General features: G+C 42.4%; 1 protein-coding gene across 1 annotated transcript in view; it reads left to right on the top strand.

Annotated features, from left to right (window-relative positions):
- The window catches only part of HEXB (hexosaminidase subunit beta), a 783,731-nt gene that overhangs the window by 97,175 nt on the left and 664,056 nt on the right, over window positions 1–22,500 (top strand). Inside the window, exon 3 of the mRNA XM_044064438.1 lies at window positions 7,792–7,841. Coding sequence (XP_043920373.1) covers window positions 7,792–7,841 — 50 coding nt within the window. The remainder of the gene's footprint in view (window positions 1–7,791; window positions 7,842–22,500) is intronic.

A 22,500-nucleotide genomic window follows, 5' to 3' on the forward strand; every position in this document is an offset into this window, starting at 1 on the left:
GAAACCTAGAAGAAGCTCTGTTGCAGAAGGTATGTTAGATGACAGTGCTTCACACTCGTGCCATTAAGACAGAATGGTAGGAGAAAACACCACCACTTCCTTGTATCTATCATAACTCATGTAAAGAGGACTTGAAATTTATTTTGGGAAGAAGGAATGAAAGCAAGGAAACAAGATCACCTTGCCAAGCCAGGCCCTATCATCCACCATTTTATGGGAAACATTACAGTTGTAACGGAAGCACTTGGAATGATACTGATGTATTAAAATATACAATGAAAAAACATATTTGAGTTCTAAGGTGGAGTTTTCCTGTAAATCAGTCCAACTTCAGTTTATGCTGGAAAGTGTTTTTGGAAACTTAGTGTTTGTTACTGCCTATAAAATCTCCAAGTTTAGTAAATTGATTTCTTCAGTTTGTTGATGTAGTAAAGTTTTAAAAGTTGATTGGCTACACATGTTTATAGAGTGAGAAAATTTTAAAATGTATATTGGCAAGAGTTAAAAATAATTTTAAGGGGTATTGGTCTGATACTGTTTTAACTAGCTCAATAATACAAATGAATATTCCACTTCATCTGTAAAAGCCAAATAGCAAATAAATTGGAAATCAAACTCCGTTCCTATATTGAAGGAATGTTTAAATCCAACAGCAGTACTATACTTTTTTCTGATTTCTAATCAGAATAAGATCTAAAAGTCAAACTAAGACTTTGTAGTTGGGATAGCCTTGAAATGTTGCTATGGAAAATAATAGTACTCTTAATGTGTCAGCTGTATAAGATTACCTTGTTCATTCAATGTATTCCTGACATTGTAGAAGAGTGTGTGATGTTGAATTTCTTCCTTTCTCTGTAAATATGTTAATGTAATAAAATATTCTTTAAAAAGGCTATAATGTGATGTATAATATATGTAAATGGAATGTTTGTCTTAAGTGATAATTCATTAAATGTGTTTAAAATTGTGTTGCCGTTTTAGAAACTGCTTTCTTTATGTTGCAAATAACATGAATCTTTCCCTTTAAAATTCCTGGTATGTTTTTCACAATATCAGAAGATTCCTTCCAGAGACCACTGTTTGATACAGGCTATTTTTTTATGTAAACATATAATTGTTTTGTGAGAACTGGAGGGTGGGGAAGAGTTTTAAATGAGCAGAAAATATTCTGAATGTATTTCGTGGCTGTGTGCATTTCGTGACTACTTTTCTGTCATCTTTGCTGTTGGTGTATTTCATAGACGACTGCTTTGTTTCTGGCAGAGATTTTGCTGCTTCTCTTAAGTGAAGTGTTTGTGTGCTGTTTGTGAACACTTCTTTGACAACTTACCTTCAAACTGACTCATTTCATCCATGCTTACTGGCTTTTGGTACTTTTTTTCAGTGCCAGCATGGATACTTTTTTATTTAACAAGAAACGCAATAAAAAGCCCTTGTCACCACTGCAGGCTCATTCAGTGCCTTAGCTGTTGGTGGGTGAACCTGTAGAGACCATCACTTGTTCTTCAGACCAATCACTTATCCAAGTTTCTTTGGTGCAGTTATTTCAGCCACCTGGCACTCTGTGTCAGTCATGTCCTCTTCAAATGTCCCACTATTTAAGGGCATGGGAGAACAATCTGTGGGTTGGGGAGACACACTTGGGATGCTTCTCAATGTAACTGCTGAAAGAGACCTTTTGACAGTAGCCGCTTGTGCCATCGGACTGCAGCCCCCCCCCCCCCAGCTGTGGAAAGAAAAGTCAAGAAGTTGAACATTTTAAAAAATAAAATGAAATATTTATTTTTGTATTCTACTTTAGCTGCGAGTCCAACTGACTCTGTATTAGTCCTGGAACTCTAACTGCGCATGCTTGCCGAGTTCCAGATTAAAAAAAAAAATAGTTTCTGTAAATAGTAAATCTGAACTGCTGTAATTGTAGTCCGGATTAAGGAGGGACGGCATCAGTTTGTGATGCCCAGAAGTCTATGCGGTTTGTAACTGCAGTAAACTGGAAGGAGATCGGACTGCCACGTCCGCAGTCACGTAGGTGACTGGATGGCTACTGATTGGTTCTCACTCGCTCTTTTCCCACACTGTGTGTGTGCTGGGAAAACAAGAGTGAGATACGGTCAGCAACACTGTAGCAGCAGACAGTACTTTGGTTTGGTTTTACCACGGAGTTCGTAACTTCGATCGGGGATCGGACAAAAATAAAATCTTCAAATTAAATATAACTCCTCCTCCTTTCTACTTCTGTCAAGAACTTCAAGACTCAAGGTAATCATCCAGTGCCACCCAAATAAATGCATACTGACTGCCACAGCCCCTTCATTTTTTGTGAAAATATATGCACTTTATTTATTTATTTTTTTTTTTTCTAGCATAGTGAAAGCACTATATGCCCTTGTGAGATGCAGACTAACACTTTTCTAATGGCTCATCCTGTGAGAGACGCCCTTTATTAAAGTAGCTTTGTTGTGGGGGTTGTATTGGGCTGTAAGGCCTAGCATTCATTGAAAGGAAAATGGTAAGCTGTGGTTGTCTTGTCAGGTGATTATTCTGCCATGGTTAACATGCTGTCACCTGATATTGTAGATATAAGGCTGAAGCTGTTTGATAAATGTGGAATGAAGAGATCTGTTTATATCGATGAATCCAGTTGGGAATTCTCATTTGGAATCTGGACATCACTTTCCTTTCTTTTCTTGGCAAAATATATACTCCGCCACATGCATCACTGCTGCATTTAAAAAAGTCTCTGTGGTGCACTCTGCTGACCTGCAAAATACTGCTGTTGACAGAACACACAGTCCTTTGCCTATCTTTCATTTTATAGCATGACTTTGTCACACACTTCACTTACCTTCATTCTTAGATTATATTGTAATCTTGCAATGCAATCAAGTACCTTACCTCTGTTTTTTCTCATAAATCTGAGAACTCTAAGCAAATAAGTGTAATACATTTGTCCTGCTACATTGTTCCCCAAGTCTTTGTAGAATCATCCAAAACAATATTTCTAAAATAAAGTATGCGGATACATCCACTGAAACTAGTTGGTAGTACAAGGTACTGCTTTGTCTGTATGATGACCCTTAAAGTAACTGTGATGTGAGTGTGGCTGGCTGGCTGGCTGGCTAGCTGTGGCTGGCTAGCTGTGTCTGTGTGAGAGAGAGGCAGTACATGTGCATATGTTTGTGACTATGTGCATGTGAATGTCTGCATGTTTGTATGGCTACCAGAAGCTTTCCCACTGCATAATATTTTGCAGAGAAAATACTATACTTTTGAATCCTACTCGGCAAATGCATGCATGCATACATTTGTCCATAAAGCACTGGATTGATGTAATTTTGCAGGTTGGGTAGTAAACTTAAAAGCATTTTATAATGGAGTGGACACTGGCAAGTTCACCAAACACGAACTGGGCTAATTAATCTTGAATTACAAGTGCAGCTTTAAGAAATATAAACTATTATTTTATTAATGTGATAAAGTCCTGTGTCTAGTAGCTTTACTTCTGCACTTTTAAGTGCAAATTTGTTTGTTTATGGCTAGTTTATAGTCTTGTACCAGTTCTAGTTGTAAAGCAGAAGAAAAAGAAGGTCTTTAAACAAAAAAAGAAGAAAGATAAGAAAAAGACAGTGTCAGTTGGACATAAATAAGAGAGCTATGTATAGCTGCATGTGTTACTATGTGATATAAATATGGATCTTTGTTAAATTAAGTTGCTTTTCAGGGGATGTAATGTTAGTTATATGGAAAAAAGTAATTAAGGGTTAGGAGAGATAGACTAAGTTAAAGATAAGTTTGAGTTTATATTTTGGATTGAAAGTAGTTGAAGTACCATGATTAAGGGTTTTATTTATTTTGTGTTAAGATATTTGCTGGTGTAATTATCATGTTTGTGGAATGAATTAAGCCTAGCTCTTATATGGCAAGTTCATGATGTTTTCTGCATTCATCTGATTTACCACCATCTCAGGAAGACGACACACTACACTGTATTTTTTTCTGTTTTCTAAGACACAGTGACTTAAGAGAACATTGATCAACCAAAACTGTGCTACAGTATCGGTAATGGAATGTATGAATGAATAGCTGGTCTGAAAAAATCTGCAGGTCTCAGATCTTTCAGTATCGAGGGCAAATCTGCATTCTAATACACACACACACACACACACACACACACACACACACACACACACACACACACACACACACACACACACACACTGCCCTAATTCTTCACACACAAGCAAAAGTTTTGTAACGCATTTTCCATTTTCTTCACCAATCCTGTTAGTTTCTGCTATATTTGCCTCAGAATCACTTCAAAAGTGCATATGTGTTTTGTGTGCAAGCTAGCATTTTGAAAATGTAAGGACTGATTGACTGTTGATTTATAAGCTTATTTGCTAATGAGGACATTAATTGCATAGTGTACTTTGAGGACAGATGAAATCAAAGTGGACATTTTAGCAGTTATAGGTAAACAATTACCATTCTTATATCTGACAGTGATACACGGTCAGAAGATAATGGGATAAGAGAGGTAATGCATATTACAGCTTAGAGACTGTCATATTTGTTTTTACTGTGAATGTCTAAAATAAAAAGTAAGTAATAGAATGATTGTGTAGTTATAAATGTGTCTTTAAAAGCCTGGAAATTGTAGTGTCATTATTATTTTGTGATCCACCACCTTTCCTCAAAATGATTCTCAGTTTTAGGAGGGAGAACATCTTGTGATAACTTTTACGGATCCCCTGCTCTGTCTTACTCTTTAACAGCTATGTTTCTGGTTTGCATCCTTAGAATTTTCCCAGCAAAAGGCTGGCACTTCAACATTTCTGCTTTTGACAGGGCAAAACTGCCATCTTCTATTTGGTTTTCAAAAGGGAAGTGATGATGCCTGTTAGAAAAGATTATTTATTTATTTACCTTAGTCAAGCAAGTATTACAGGCTGTTAATGCTGATGCTCAAGAATGCTTTCCTGATGGCAGTGTTACTAAAGAAATTCTTGAGAAAAATCTGGTCAGATTCTGATGTAAACAGAGACGGGCTTCCTCTCCTAGAAATTCACAAGCCCATGGCTCTGATTTATGGGAAATTTACTCCTTCCCACCTCTTTTTTAGGAATTTTTATTTCTCTTGGGACTAGTTCCATAATGAATGGGAAGATGGTATGTGTTGATGTATCTCAATCTATGCCCATCCTTCCCATATTTGTGGGCCTTGCTGGAGATTTTTAATGCTGGCTGTAGTAATCCTGACTCTCAACCTTCTGTCTCCAAAAAGGCAGGTCGTATAAGGCACCTCAAAATATTGTTTTTTCATCTTGTATCTGATTGGATTCAACTGCAGTATCTACCGTTTCCCTAGCTGGTAGCAGACTAATAATTCCTACTAACCAGTCTCCAGTGGAGAAAGAGGGTGAGGTATTGGACTGATTTGGTTAAGAGGATTCTTTCAGTTAAGCTAATAGAATTCACAACTACCAGGCACATGTGTGGTGGAAGTTTATTCTGTTTTGTGCATACCATTTGAGGGAGTGATGTGCCTCTCTTCCTTCAGAGGATAACTCATTTTTTCTGTTTCTAACATTTCCAAGTATCTAAACATGCTTTGAAGAGTTTGGTTGTGTAGATACTGTGTCCAGGGTCTCTGCTACTGCTAATGTTTTTAGAAAGCATACCTGGTTAGTTAACAGAAAGTTAGCTGAAGTGAATTCTGCACTAGGAGTTTTTTCAGCCTTCTGCTACTCATGTCCTCAAACAATTTGATGAAAGTGAGAAGTTAATTCAAGCAGTGCCTTAAGATTTATCGAGCCCCTCTTTACAAATCTCCCAAATTGTCTCTTCCTTTTAAGAAACAAAACAATCCCTACCAATGCAAGGCAAATGGGGAGCAAAGAAGAGATTTCAGGTGGGGAGCAACAAGGATCTTTTCCATGAAAGGGATGGTCTAATTCCTCAGTGACTGAGACAGCATTCTGTCCCCATCCCCCCACCCCCATCTCATATCTATTCAAGAAACTTGCTTTTTCCATTACCATTTGTTTCAGACATGTGGATGCTAAGAGTGGTTACAGGAGGGATATAGTTGCCAGCTGGGAGAATATCTGTTATGCCCTAGTGTGGAATCGTGTCAAAGGCTTTGGCTAGGTCAGGGTAGGTGGTGTGCACAATCTTCCCCTCGTCCATGTCTTTGGTGACTGTTTTGAAAAAGTCGACCAAGTTTAATGAGCATGATTCCAGCTCTGGGGATTAAGGTTACAGGTTGCTAATGAGGGTAATCCATTTAAAATATGCGGACCTGCACTACCAAGTCTCAGAATATGCAGACCAAATGACCACAAATCTGGACTTAACGTATACTAAGTATGAGATATCCATGTCTCAGGAAATTCCCTTTTCTCCTGGGTATTACCGTCTGAGTTGGTGTATATAAGTTTGATATGTGTAGGGCTTGAGCCTTATTCGGGGAGGGGTCCAGGGAAGAAAAAAAGCAATGTTTGATATTTGCTGCTCTTTACTCTCCTGTATTTTTGGTATCTCAAGACTCAGCAATGCAAGTCTTGAAATTTCAGCAAGGAGCTACTAGTGAGCTTCATCTTGTACTCCAGGATGAGATTAATGTTAATTTCTGTTTGCCTTCTGTATGACGGTGAACCAGTCATTTGTGAGACTTGGAGAATCCTGGAAGAGTCAAAGGACTGAAAAGTATTCATACTTTTTTTGACATGTTCTTGATATCCATTGCAGTACCAATGACTGATTTGCTAACTGTAATGCATACTGTAGGAGTAGATTTTACAACATTGTCAAGTAATAACGACTTAATACTGTTTTATTGGGGAATATAGTAGTACATATCAGGGGAATGTAGAGTGCATAGGTTTAAGAACAGGTGCAGCCTTAATGGGCATGTCACATGCTTGGTGCTTTGTTGTGCCAGCTGCAGTAAAGATTTCAAGCTGTGAACATCAGCCTAGCACTTTTACTAAAGCTCAACCATAACAATAATTTATATTAATAAATGTTACAATGCCCAAGCAGTGAGTGTGCAGCACAGATCTGACAGTACACTTGCAATACATGGAGCAGGATACAGTCTAATAATGAAGCCGATGCTATACACACCCGCTCCTCAGGAATCTGTCTCTTGAGATGTCAGTTGCATTAGATCACGTCCTTGTATGTTCCTTACTTATTCTTTGTTTACAGAATATTTAGTGAGTCTTTGTATTGCGCTGTTCTGCTGTGAACTGCCTGTATGCTATACATTAACATTGTAACACAGTAGTTTAGTTTAAGTTTGTTATGGAGCTTTTATCTGCTATTGCACTTTGTTCCTCTCAACACATTTTCCAATGATACAGTTTTATGCTTTTTTTCCTGAGCTTTGGAGCATTCCCAGTATCTGCATAAATATTTTATGCCTCCCAGACTTCATATGTACTACGTTTGTCATCCAAAACATTTCCTTGGTTCTTGCTGCTAGCACTTTTATCAATATCTGTGGAGTTGTCAGGCCTTTACCCTTTTCAGAATAGCATACCTGCATTGAGGCAACCATTTTCTTTTAGTAAATGCCTCTTTCCTCTCAAGTGGTATAAGTAACACACTAAAAATGTAGGTGGTGCTAATTTTTTTGCCTTCACTTTAATTGTGGTGAAACTGTTGATTTGGTAAAGAAGCACATAAAGAATACATGTTACAGTTTAAGAGCACTCTGGTTGGTTTATTTTACAATGATTTCATACACATTTATCAGCATTGTAACCAGAACCCTTTTTTTCCCTTAAGGATTGGAGACCTTTAGTCAGCTGGTATATGAAGACATTTATGGAAGGGTAAGATTAACTTTGTAAAATGCATGCATCATACATGTAGAGACAGTACTCCGCATGAGTTTTGCTTTTATTTTCTGTTTCTCAGATGTTTTCCACAATCCCTAGGTATAATTCCAGTGAAGTTTGTAGTTAAAAGTCTGTCATCTACTCTTATTTAACTCAACCCTTAGGTTGGATTGCTCTGCAGTATTGTTCAGTATTGTTTAGGTACCAGGAAACCTGCTTATACTTATGAAACTTTCATTTCCTTACCTTAGACTCACAGAAGGGAAAGCCCACCCTTCTTTTTAAGCTTAATCACATACTTTGGTAGAGGAATTTGTCGCTGCCTTCATGGCATAGCACAGGGAAGTATGTAGCTCTGCCTGGCAGGTACTGCTCACAGTACTGCATAGGCAATTACTCAGCTGATGGATAAAAAACTGTTCTATTGCCTTTATTGTAGTGAGAAGAGAGATACTGTATCCATGCAAATAATTGTTACCACCTGTCTCATCTTCTGCATAGCAATATTGATTTGGGCAGTTCTACCCTGGGGGAAGACGTGAAAAAATACAAAGACAAGGAAACTCTATCATGCAAGCCAGTAATCCAAAAACTTTTATCAAGAATACTCTCTAGCGCCTCGGTCCACTGGCCTTCCAGGAGTCAAGTTCCTATTCCTTGCATTATTAAATACTATTAACAATTAGGTTAAATTAAAAAAAAAATCTAATCAAATCGTTCTTACAATAACAATTTCTTGCTTTCTTATTTTGAAAGTCCTTTTGGTCTCTGACGCATAAAAAAAAGGTTACATGAACATCTCGGGGCATAAGTAATGCCCTTAGTATTGCAATAATACACATTTCTAGGACTGTATATAACATTATTAAAATTACTAAAAACCGAACTACATATTTACAAACTGAACTCTCCACAAGCCCAGGTTCCAAATCTTCTAGGTTCTACAGTTAACATAGAATCAGGTAAAGAAAAAATGATTATGGACTATCATATCTTTACCCTCCTTTTAAAGACGGAAATAGTCTACCACATAAAATATTTGCAAAGTCTTTATTTCTCAGCAAAAAGCCCCAAAACTACATGAAGAGAGACCTGGATGAGCTCTCTGATCATGTAGCTCAGGCTGGCATGACCTTGACCCTGAGTAGCATCCTGCCCTCACCAAGAATGATAACTCAGTATAAAGAAAAAATGTTCAATTTCAACAATTGCCTAAGCTTCTGGTGTCATTCAAAGGGGATCCAGTGTCTGTCAGCCAGGGACGACATGCTCGACAAGCCGCATTGCTTTGCAAGAGACGGCTTGCACCTGTCCACCCCTAGACTTTTGAATACTGGCCAAGGCTCTTGCTGCCCCCATAGTGCCTTTTTTAGGCAAGGCTCAAAAGTCAAACCCACCTCCGTAAACAGCACAATTAACAAAAAACTGAGGGTTATGCTACTCAAAGCCAGGAGTTTAAATCTCCAAATGCACGTGCTCGAAGCACTCCTCAGTATGGAGAACGTCGACATCTGTGCAGTAAATGAAACCTGGTTCAAGGCTCCAGAGAGCACCCCAGCACTACCGGGCTACTACTCATACCACATGTTTTGGCCACAGAACACTGACCTAAACAAAAGGAAGGGGGTGTATCCATATTCATCAAGGATACCTACACCTCCAGGTTAGTGGCGCAGCATGATACCTCTGAGATCATCCATGTGCAACTAACATCGGGCAAATCTGCAATGCAAATTGTGGCCTGCTACAGATCACTCTCCATGACGCAGGACCACCACTCCACCTTTCTGGAGACACTGGAAAACATGAAGGTCCTACCGAACACCCTGATATTGGGCAGTTTCAATTACCCTACCATTCACTGGGAAAACTACTAGAGTTCAAATTCCCAGGCCCAGCGCTTCCTGGAATTCATCAACTCAAACGTCCTGGATCAGCTGGTAAATCCCCCTACCAGAGGTGAAAACATATTGGACCTGGTCATCACCAACATGAGTGACAGGTGTACACACCGGAGGCCAACCCGTCACTGGTGAGATCAGACCATAAACTAATCACTCTGAATGTCCACAACCCACCACCACCACCCCCCAACTAAGGAAACCACAGTAAAAAAGTTTTGTAAAGCAAACTTCACCTTACTTAAGACAGAGATAGTAAGTTTCACAGCCCTCACGCTAAAGGATAACACTGCCCAAGATGCAGAAACCTTTACAAATGCACTCTGTGAGCACCTACAAGGATGCATGGATCGTGCCATTCCTAGCAAAACCAAGACTCACTCCTCTAAGAGAAGGAAACCAGTTTGGTGGACCCCTGCAATAAACAGGTTATACAATAGAAGGAGGAAACTAGTTCAGAAAAAAAGCAAATCCCAAGAAGGAAAGACATCCGTGATCAGTATCGGTAAGAAACTTAAGGTCCCTCATTAAGTCATCCGAGGCTAACTTCAAAAGAAAAATAGCCAAGGATTCAAAAGAAAACCACAAAGCCTTTAGCTATGTTAAGAATCTAAGTGGCAACTTGCAGATATGCACTGAACTAGTGCAAAATAGCACAAAATATACTGAACCTACTGATATTGCCAACATCCTGGCAGACCAATTCAGTGCAAACTTCACCCCCCTTTCACCTCCAAAAGGGCCCACAACAGTACCGGAAAAGTTCTGTGTCCCAAAAATCACAGACGCACAGGTAAAAACAGCCCTTTCAAAAGCCAAAAACACAGCGTCAATGGGACCAGATGGTGTCCCAGGCTGCGTCTTGCACGACCTACAGAACAAATTAACCCTCCACCTAAACACGCTGTTCAACCTCAGCCGCTCCACAGGCTACGTGCCCATAGAATGGCGCACAGCAACAGTTATTCCTCTCCATAGGTTCATAGGTTCATAGGTTCATAGGTTTATACTAGGCTATCTGCCCTAAGGCATTTATAAGCCTAGCCCAAATTTTTGTGGCTTACGCCACCCCTTATATGAAAAAATACTGTGCCCATTAGTTTGTTGTGCCTCTGTCCAGCAGTGACACAGAGATGATTCCCGGGGTAAACCTACGATCTCCCATCCACAGGTCTAGATTTCTCTTGAACAGAGTCAGCGAGGTGCTCTGCCTCACATGGACCGGGATTTTATTCCACAGCATAGGGAGTCTCTGAGTGATAAATCTATCCCTCCAGCACGTCCTATTTATATCCGTGCTAAGGTTTAAGTCGCTTGCTCTAGTGGTTTTGGTGGATTTGGATTTTTGAGGTGGAGCATGTCCATTAATTCGGGTTGGACATGGCCTTGTATGTCAGGCACATGTCACCTCTGAGCAGCCGGTATGCGACTGAGTAGAGCTGGAGTTTCTTCAATCTGGCAGCATATGACAGATTTTGGAGTCCCTTTATCCTTTTGGTGAGGAACTTTTGGGGTCTCTCCAATTGCTGCAGATGTCGGGTGAGATACATCCCGAATGGGGCATTGTACTCGATCATTGGTCTGATAAGTGAAGAGTACAGGGGAACAATGACCTCACTAGATCTGGATGTGAATCCCTTCATGATCAGGTGGGCAATGTAGACGGTCTTTCTAACCACTTTAGCAATGTGAGTGTCAAAAGAAAGGCCACTGTCAACCTGGGTCCCCAGGTCCCTGATAACCTCTTCTGTGCTTAGTGGATTGCCACCTATATGGTAGCTTGGGGTTACCTTGTTTTTCCCGAAGGGTATGACTATACATTTTTGGCGTTTAACTTCAGGCCATGGCTCTGGCACCAGCTATCTGTTTCCGTGAGTCCCTTCTGAAGGATATCCGTGTCCGATGCACTTTCCACTATGGCCCAGTTTGCAGTCGTCTGCAAACTTTGTCAGCCAAAGTCCTCCCATGCTGGCCTGTACTTCTGAGAAGTAGATGCCAAACAATAGGGGGCCAAGGACCGAGCCCTGTGGGACACCACTTGTGACCGGCTTGGAGTCTGACACAGCGCCAGCAACTCTAACCCTGTGGGTTCTGTCCTTAAGCCAGTTTGCAACCCATCTTGTGACATATGGGTTTACATTTAAGCTGGTAAGTTTTTCTACAATACCCGAGTGGGGTATTGTGTCGAAAGCCTTTGCAAGGTCAAGGTAGGCTGTATGGACTGCCTTTCCCTCATCAATGGCCTTGGTGACTGTTTCGAAGAAGTCGACCAAGTTCAAAAGGCATGATTTTCCCTTGACAAAGTCAAACTGGGTCGGGTCCAATGTCTGCAAGTTCCCTATATCTTTGTTTATGAGCTCCATTATGATCCTCTCCATAGCTTTGCAGACTAGACTTGTTAAGCTTATGGGGCGGTAATTACCAGGGTCCGTAGAGGCGCCTTTGTGGAGTGGGACCACAGTTGCCGTACGCCACTCCTTGGGCACGTATCCTGTGGTAAGGCTGAGATTAAACAGCTGCCTTATGTGCGGGGTTAATTCCTCATTTAGCTCGTGTAGCACACAGCCGGGACACCATCTGGTCCCACTGATGCTGTGTTTTTAGCTTTAGAGAGCAGCTTTCACCTGCACATTTGAGATGTCCGGGAGGCTACACTCGGCTGGGATAGTTATCTCTCCTTTAGGGAGAGGGGTGAAGTTTGCACTGAACCTGTCTGCCAGTATGTTGGCAATGTCTGTGGGTTCAGTGATTTTTGTATCATTTTGGACTAATTCTGAGCATATCTGGGAGTTTCCACCCAGGTTCCTAACATAGCTGAAAAAGGCCTTATGATTGTCCTTTGAATCCATGGCAATTTTTCTCTCAAAATTGGCCTTAGTTGATTTTATGAGTGCTCGTAATTTTTAACTAATAATGATCAGGGGTGACTTCCCTTTTATGGATTTTGTTCTATCATGTAATAGCTTTCTCCTCTTATTGTAAAGTTTGTTAATGGCTGGGGTCCACCAGACTGGACGTTTGCCCTTTGTGGAAAGAGTCTTGGTTTTATTTGGGATTGCCTGATCCATGCAGTCCTGGAGGTGTTCATAGAAGGCATTTGTAAGGGCTTCCGCAGCTTGGGTTGTGGTTTCCTCTGGCTCAGGGGCCTTGAAGGATACCACACCAGTCTTGAGTAGTGTGAAGTTTGCTTTAGAGAAGTTCTTCACTATGGTCTTTTTGTTTGGGGTGGGGCGGGATGTGGATTTCCAGTGAGATTAGTTTATGATCAGATCTCACCAATGAGGGATATACTTCGGTGTGGAGCATTTTGTCCCCATGTTTGTGACAATGAGATCTAGTATATTTTCTCCTCTTGTGGGAACAGTGACTAGCTGTTCCATGGCATTTAATTTATGAACTCCAGGAACCGTTGGGCTAGAAAGTTAGGGCTTGAGTAATGTTCCCAGTCTATATTCGGGTAGTTGAAGTCACCCAATATGATGGTGTTTGGAGATACATTTATACCCTCCAGTGTCTTCAGGAAGGCTGTGTTGGGTTCCTGAGTTTGAGAGGGTGGCCTGTAGCATGCTACAATTTGTAGAGCAGTTTTGCCTATGGTTAGTTGCACCTGGATGGTTTCCGAAGCTTCCTGCGTTGCCACCAACCTGGAGGTGTGGGTATCCTTTATGAATATGGATACACCCCCTCCTTTTGTGGTGTGGTCTGGGTTTTGGGGCTGGAGCATGATATGAGGTAAAACCTAATAGTGCCGGGTGCTCTCAGGAGCCTTGAACCAGGTTTCAGTTACAGCACAGACATCGATGTTCTCCATACTGAGAAGGGCCTCGAGTGCGTGCATTTTGAGATTTAGACTTCTGGCATTGAGCAGCATTACCCTCAGTTTCTTCCCATTTTTGTTTTCTAGGGTGGTAGGTTTAGAATTTGAGCCTTGCCTAAAAAAGGCACTATGGGGGTGGCAGGAGCCTTAGCCAATATCCGGAATCCCAGGGGTGACAGGTGCAAGCCGTCCCTTGCGAAGCAGCGTGGCTTGTCAAGCATGTCATCCCAGGCAGACAGACACTGGATCCCCTTTGAATGACACCAGACATTAAGCCAATTGTTAAAGCTGATCATCTTGTCTCTATATTGTGGCATCATTCTTGGTGAAGGAAGGATACTGCTCAGGGTTAGGGTCATACCGAGGGGCCACAACTGACCCTGGTAACTATTGCCCCATAAGCCTGACTAGCGTAGTCTGTAAGGCTATGGAGCGCATCATCATGGAGCTCATTAACAAAGACATTAGGAACCTCCAAACACTTGACCCGACCCAGTTCAGCTTTAAGGACAGATCATGCCTACTAAACCTGGTTGACTTTTTCGAGACAGTCACCAAGGCCATAGATGAGGGAAAGGTGGTTCACACAGCCTACCTTGACCTCGCCAAGGCTTTTGACACCATTCTCCACTCGGTTATTACAGAAAAAGTCACCAGCCTGAACATAAACCCCTACGTCACGAGATGGGTGCCAACTGGCTTACAGACAGAACTCCCACAGTAAGAATAGAGGGCTCCAGGTCCAATTTTAAACCAGTCACAAGTGGTGTCCCACAAGGCTCTGTCCCGGGACCCCTACTGTTCGGCATATATTTCTCAGAAGTACAGGCAAACGCAGGAGGACTATGGCTAACAAAGTTCGCCGATGACTGCAAACTGGGAGCCATAATTGACTCTCCAGCTGACACGGACATCCTCCAAAAGGGCCTTACTGAGACAGACACCTGGTGTTAAAGTCATGGCCTCAAGCTAAATGCCAAAAAATGCATAGTCATCCCATTTGGGAAAAACAAAACACCCACGAATTAACACATAGGTGGCAGCTCCCTTAATACAAAAGAGCTAATAAGAGATCAGGGGACCCAGGTAGATAGTAATCTCTCCTTTGACAATCATATTGCCAAAGTAGTTAGGAAATCCTTCTATGTAGCCCATCTAATTACTAAAGGGTTCGCATCTAGAAATAGAGGTTATAGTGCCCCTCTACTAGTCACTCATTAGACCCATCATACAGTACAATGCCCCATTTGGGATGCACCTCACAGGACACTTCCAACAACTGAAAAGACCACAAAAGTACCTCACCAAGAGGATTGCTGGCCTCAAACATATGTCCTATGCAGCCTGACTGAAAAAATCCCAGCTCTACTCCATGGCCTATATCTTACTCAGAGGTGATCTCTGCCTGACTTACAAAGCCATGTCCCACTCAGAATTGATGGACATGCTCCACCTAAACAAATCCTTCACTGCGAGCCACGTGCTCTAGTGAGCTAAACCTCACCACAACAATAAATAGAATATGCTGGAGGGATAGATTCCTGTCACAAAATTCCAAATTACATCAGGCAGAGCCCCTCATACCACTCAAGAGAAACCTTGACAAGTGGATGGGTAACAGAAAATACACCCCTGGGATCACTTCATTGGCACTGCTTGACAGAGGATCAGTTAATTATTCAATGGGGTGGCGAAAGCTGACACAATCTTGCCAGACTTATAAATGCCCTTTGGCAGATAGCCTAGTACCTGCCTATGAACCTAAAAGAATTTTATAATGTGTACTATTTATTGGTAAGAACATTATATATTTAACAAAATGCATTTTCTTACTCTCTTCTCACTTCCTTATGTGATTTTAAACATATTGGTGGTAATTTAGTAAAGCCTGCACATTTTATTTTTAGTGTGTAGGCAATGTGCCGTGCTGATTACCAGAAGGGAAGCCAGTTTTAAATTCAGTAAGCACTTCTGAATGGTGCGCATGTACATGCCAACATGGGAACTTTCATGACATGCAAATCGCCTCATAAGCAGGTGAATTTCATGCAAATGAGTCAGGTAGAGCGATCCAGCAAGCAGATAGGCAGCTCTCCAGACCCAGTGTCAGTTTCTGTCATGTACATAGAAAAATTCCATGTACAGGAGTGTAGACTGACAAAAGGAGCTATAAAAATGTAGATGTATAGACAGAAATGGCATACCATGACAGATGTGAGTAAAACTGTCCTCCTGTGTGTCTGAAAAGTTAAAGGAAATACGTTTTTTTTTTTTAATAATCTGGGCATGTTTGCGCAGCACGCCGCAGTGCGCAAACCTGCATCATTACAAAAAAAATTGGAAAAAACAAAATTAATATTACGTGACAGAAATGTATTACAGGACCTTGCATGAAGTATCTACAGTGGTGCATTAGTGCTGTTACTAACGTGGTAGGCCTTTGAAGGTATAGTTTCCAGGCTGTGAGCATGGATCCCTATGCAAATGAGGTGGAGTTACTGAATAGCATAAAGGGGTAATCATGTCCGCATATCCCCTTCATGTAGGCAGAGAACCATGTTGGTGTTTATAGAGGAGGTAGCTGACACCAGGGGACGGTGTGTCCAGTGACTTCTAAGTATATTTCAGCTTACCTGTGCCTGTTTGCATGCAGCCGTGCTGAGTGTGTCCTTTCAAGGGGTGGGTGTGCACTCACTCCTAAGCTTTGTTTAGCTAAAGGGCACGTGTTTCCACCACACTCTGCCATGCTGAGTGTGGATGTCTGGGGGGGTGAACACTAATTGCTCAGCTCTGGTTTGCGCGGCGAGCCACAGTGCTGAGTGTATCTAAAAAGCCAATGACATATACAAATTAGTTTTGACCCCTGTTTAACTTAAACTAGGGCCATTAAATGTTAATGATATATTAGGCATGTGGAATGCATCATAGGTTGCCATTCACAAGGTCTGCACCTACAGCAGAGCACTATAAAGTATACATACACCCTACAGTCTGATTTTTCCCCCATACTCTGCATCATTGGACTACAAACTTGGAAATTTTAACTGAAAGAATGCTAAGGGCTGCTGCAGGTTTGCTACATCTGTATATGCTAGATACTGACTTCAGTGCTGCTGCTGCTGCTGACAATAGGCCTAGAAGAAGAGTGTTCAGGCCCAGGGTAACCTTCCAGGAGCTACATTAGCTGGAGATTGTAGAGCGCTACTGGGTGGACAGGGACATATTACAAGAATGGTTTGAACTCTGCTGCCCTCAACCCAGACCCGGTGCTAACATTGGGGAACTCATCCCAGTGGAAACAAAGGTATGTGTAGCCCTTAGTATACTAGCTACAGACAGGTACTTTCCAAAGACCAACTGGGGACATGATGTGGGTTTCACAGGCATCAGCATCCAGAGTACTACTCCAGTTCTAGATGCCATGCTACCACATGCCAATGACCACATTTCTTTTCTCCTCACCGCTGAGGCGAGGGCCAGCAGTATTCAGCTCTTCTACTGTGTAGCACAGTACCTGAGTTACTGGGTGCCATAGATTGCACTCATGGACATATCAAGTCACCACTGGGTGAGGAGGGTAGAATCTACGTCAACTGCAAGGGGTACCATTCCATCAGCTTCCAGGTTGTGTGCAATGCCCAGGGGATTATCATGAATATATATGCTGGCAGCCTTGGCAGTTATCACGACTCCCATATCTGGCACACATCACAGCTGTACCAGATGTTTGCTAGAGCGGGACATTCCACACAAGCATTTACTTGGGGATGCTGGCTATGCACTGGAACCTTGGATGATGACACCCATCAGAAATTCACACACACCTGTGGAAGAATGTCATAATGAGGCACATGCACAAGCTAGGAACATCATAAAGCATATGTTTAGGCTTCTGAAGTCACTGTTTTGGTGCCTTGATATATCTGGTGGAGCCCTGCAGTACTCTCCAGCCACATGTGCACATATGTTCACAGTATGTGCCATGCTACACAGTATGATCCTACGGAAACAGCTGCAGCAGGATCAGCAAAGGGAAGGGATACTCGCCCCCCTCCCAATCAGTGCTTAGGTCACCACAGTCACAGGAGGACTTGGAGGAACCCCCTGATTGTGTCCCTGTAGGCAGATGTAGGCCTGACCAGTATGCCCTGGCTTTGGCTAAGAGACGACACATAGCACATTCACTACAACTTAAGGCCCTAGGGGACTGACACCTTACTTCTACTCGCATACATATATTAAAATTGTTGATGTCGGGCAACCCACACAACCTGTACCTATCCATGTATTGGCTGTGTACTGCTTGCATCACACAGTCAGCCCTGAACAGTTTTCTGTCAGCTGCTGCATTCACAAGGTAGGTCTCTAACCTACACACTACTTGTAAGGATTACTGTAATATCGTATCATATGTATGGATGTTCATCATGTTTCACTGTTGCAGTCATTACACTTGGGTTATCCTGCTGGCAGGCTACCCGCAGTCGGCAGGTTATCCTGCTGGCAGGCTACCCACAGTCGGCCCGAGTTCCAAAGTCTAGGTCCAGCGTCGGTTGCTGTCGCCTTTTCCCTGACGTCAGTGCGCCAGGGGTATAAGATGCAACTGACGCCATTTTCTTCAGTCTTTCTTGCCGCGCGGTGCCCGAAGCAGAAGCAGTTCGCAAGTGCCGGTCGGCCGACTCCTGGGATTTTTGAAATAAAGTTTCAGAACCGAAGTCTTCAATAAAGCTAAGTACCCCGCTGGGGAAACTTTTTCTTGCTCCAGACGATGTCTGTAAAAGTTAGCAATTGTATTTCTTGTGGGAAGCAAATACCTCATAAGGACTTTCATTCCTACTGTATTCTTTGCCTAGGCCCTGACCACGACGTTACTAGTTGTCTGTTTTGTGCTAGATTCAACAAACGCACTGTTAAACGTCTGTTTGATTTTGCATTACAATACTTTGGTCGAAGGTTTAACTATATAATGCCGTCGGAACAACCAGCGACCGGAATTCAGAAAAAACGCGAAGACAAGGAAAAGGACAGGCATCAGAGGTCCAAAACCGATGAAGCCTCTTCTAGGCCAGTCGCGGTTTCTCAGTGAGACGCTTTCGCAGCCCAACACCCGCTACCTCAGAGCCACAGGCCGTATCCGACTCCCATGTGGAGACAACTAGGCCTCCGGATACTCGAGGTATTGGGCCTATGGAAAATATTCTCTCAGATGGGTCCGGAGCCGCTGAGCAGGCATCTGCTTCTGAGGGTGTTTTCAGACCTTCACAGCTTACTATTAAATCCTCTGCAGCAGCTAAAGTACAGTCAAAGACACCATTAAAGACAAAGAAACAAGTACAGCATTCTCCTGGACAGTCAACCATGCCAAAGAAACAGATGCTTAAAATGGCCGAAGACTTAATTACTTTGATCAGGGGTTCCCCATCCCCCTCCTGATAAAAGTAGGCAAGAACACGGACTATGATTCCTCTGACCAGGTTTCTATTTCCTCTTATTCCTCTTCAGATCAGGGCAGTTCTCTTCCTCCGTATGAGGACTCTGATGCTGAAGAATCTATACCTTCAGCCTGTCCACCTGAGGATTACTCTTTTTTTGGGGAAACACTGCACACCATTAGGGAACATTTCCACTGGGAGAGCCAGGATTATTCAGAATCCAAGAAAAGGCTCAATGATTTTCTTTTACTGCCTCAACACAGACCCTTGGCTATCCCCCCTGTGCTTGATATAGTTTCTCTGAATCCAGTCTGTCTCCTGATTCTTTACCCCCTGCACCAGTCAAGCCAGACAGGTATTGCAGGGTCCCTGACTCTCCATTTCTTTAAGAACCCTGCTGCTGATCCTGAAACAATTTCTCTGGGTCCCAAAGGGGTTAAGGCTTCCACTGCTAAAAACCCTGTTCCCTCTGATAGGGATTCTAGAGCTCTGGATAGATGGGGAAAAAAAGTTTACACCTCTGCTACTTTAGCTGTAAGGGCTTTAAACTGCCAGTTTCACATGGTTAAATATCAATAGTACCTCATGTCTTTGTTAAAACAGAAAATGTTTACAAATTCAGAGAATCCTGACAATAAGGAAATGCAGGAATTATTGCATGCAGCTGAACAAGTGAGAAAACATACTCTGCAATGTGGTTTTGATTCCTTAGAGGCTTCTCACAGAACCGCAGTTACATGCTCTGTCATTTGAAGGCATGCTTGGTTAAAAGAACAAAGTTTACCTGAACATGTTAAAGTAAAATTACTGGATGCTCCATTACAGCATGATACTTTGTTTGGTGTTAAGGCAGAAGAGGTGTTGAAAATGGAGGATAAGGCAGAAGAGGTGTTGAAAATGGAGAATAAAGCAAAATCTATGCAGACAGTAAAGGATTTCTTACAGATTCAACCACCTAGGTTTAGTAGAAACTGGCCTTCAACAAATTGGTCCTTTCAGGTGTCAGACAGGCCACAAAGAGGCAGATCTCAGCCCCAAGGCTCCTGCAGACCTAAACAATGGGGTGCTTCTGCCCCCAAAGGAGAAGACAAATCACAACCTTATAGGAAACGGTCCAAATGACTTTCCTCTAAAAAGACCAAGCACTTACCTTTTGGCAGCACCCCTAGGGGGAAAGCTAGCACTTTTCACACAAAATTGGCACATAATTACCCAGGACAAATGGGTACTGAATATAGTTTCTCAGGGCTTACAGGTTCCACTTTCACACCCTTCCAAAATCAAAAGGTATGCCGGACCTGCCACAAAACCAATGGGCAGAGGCACAAAAGGAAATTGCTGCTCTCATGGACATGGGAGCGATTCAAAGAGTACCACAGCAAGAACAGGGACAAGGATTTTACTAAACTCTTCCTGGTTCCCAGAAAGGACAAAGCCTGGAGACCAATACTGGACTTGTCAATCCTAAATACTTTCCTGGAGGTTCCAAAATTCAAGATGTTAACACTGCAGCAACTTCTATCCATGCTGGGCAAGAAGGCTTGGCTAGTTATGTTGGACCTCAAGGAGGCATACCTGCATGTCCCAGTCAGACAATCTTGCAGAAGATACCTCAGATTCATAGCTGGCTCAATGCATTACCAATTCTCTGCACTGCCCTTTGGCTTATCTACTGCGCCCAGGGTCTTCACAAAATGCCTGGAACCAGTAATTGCATTTTGCAGACAAAGAGGAATTCAGATACATCCCTACTTTGACGACTGCCTTATTCAAGCAGAGAGCAAGAACATTCTACTAAAGCATATGGCGTTTGTAAAAAGATTATTAATTTGCCTAAGGTACACAGTAAACGAAAAGAAATCAAAACTAGTGCCATCTCAAGAGATATTATTCCTGGGTGCAAGCTTAAATACAACTACCCAGATGGCTCATCTCACGCCAGACAAAGGAAACTGACTCATTACTTTCAAATGATGGCAACAAAGACCCAGCTCCCTGCAAGAAAAATTCTGCAGGCCCTGGGCTTCATGGCTTCCTGCATCCTACTAATTCCATATGCAAGACTGCATATGAGGAAACTACAATGGTATCTAAAAAGTGTTTGGACTCAACATTGCCACAGCCTAGAAACAATAGTTACTATAATTCCCTGTCTACAACAGGAGTTTTGATAGTGGTCCAGGGCCTGTCACCACAACAAGGGACAGCCTTTCATCTTACCCACAGCCAGGCAGACAATAACAACGGATGCATCGGATTATGCCTGGGGGACACACATGGCAGGAAAATATATTCGGGGCACATGGCCCAAGGAACAAATGCATCTTCACATCAATCAAAAAGAGATGCTAGCTATACAGAATGCCCTGACAGCCTTCAAGGATTTACTACATTCAGGACAACTATTGCTAAAGATGGACAACACCACAGTTATCTGGTACATAAACAAGCAAGGGGGCACACATTCCTACCCCCTTTGCAGGCAAGCCATGACTCTGTGGAGCACAGCATTGACCTATCAAGTACATCTGCAGGCACAATTCCTGCCAGGAAAGAAGAATACACTGGCAAACAAACTAAGCAGAAATCTCATGGATCCACACGAATGAAAACTAAATCCACAGGTCTTCAGCATAACAAGGAAATGGGGATGCCCGGACATAGATCTTTTTGCCTCCCCTCACAACTGCCAACTGCAGAAATTCTGCACAAGAACTTATCACTCACAAGCATGGAAAGTGGATACTCATTCAGCTGGGAAACCCTGACAGTTTATGCCTTCCCTCCATTGCCGCCTCTTCCCAAGGTACTCCAAAAAGTCAGATAAGAGAAGCCAAAACTGATCCTGATTGCCCCAGACTGGCCACGCCAGCACTGGTACCCAATCCTAAAGAGCTTGTCTCGAGCCCAGCCTGGCCTTTGCCTCTGATTCCTCATCTTCTGACTCAACAAAACAATCCGATTCTACACTGTCAACTCAGAACCTTAAATCTGGCTACATGGCCAATAATATAGCCACTCAGACCACACCTCTCTCTAAAGCTGTTATGGATGTCATTTTAGAAGCCAGGAGGCCCAGCACTAGGAAATCTTATGCAGAAAAATGGAAGAGATTCTGTGCTTGGAACCAGCCACAAGGACTCGAACCACTTGTTCCAAATATACCTCTGATTTTGCAATACCTAACTGAGATGCTGGACAAAGGCCTATCCTTTTCATCCATTAAAATCCATGCCCAAATCCATGCCTTTGCCATTTCAGCTCATTACAATACGGAACCTCCTATTTTTGCACATCCACTGCTAAGACAGTACCTCAGAGGGGCAAGAAACATAAGACCCCCAAGGAGAGCACCAATACCTACTTGGGACCTCAATTTTGTATTAGAAAAGCTCACACTGCCTCCTTTTAAGCCAGCCAACACAGCTGATGTAAAATTCTTATCATGGAAAACTGCTCTGCTCCTAGAAATAACTTAAGCAAGAAGAGTCTCAGAGTTACAG

The sequence above is a fragment of the Protopterus annectens genome, chromosome 2.part2, assembly GCF_019279795.1.
Source record: "Protopterus annectens isolate FY-2018-M chromosome 2.part2, PAN1.0, whole genome shotgun sequence".
Lineage (NCBI taxonomy): Eukaryota > Metazoa > Chordata > Ceratodontiformes > Protopteridae > Protopterus > Protopterus annectens.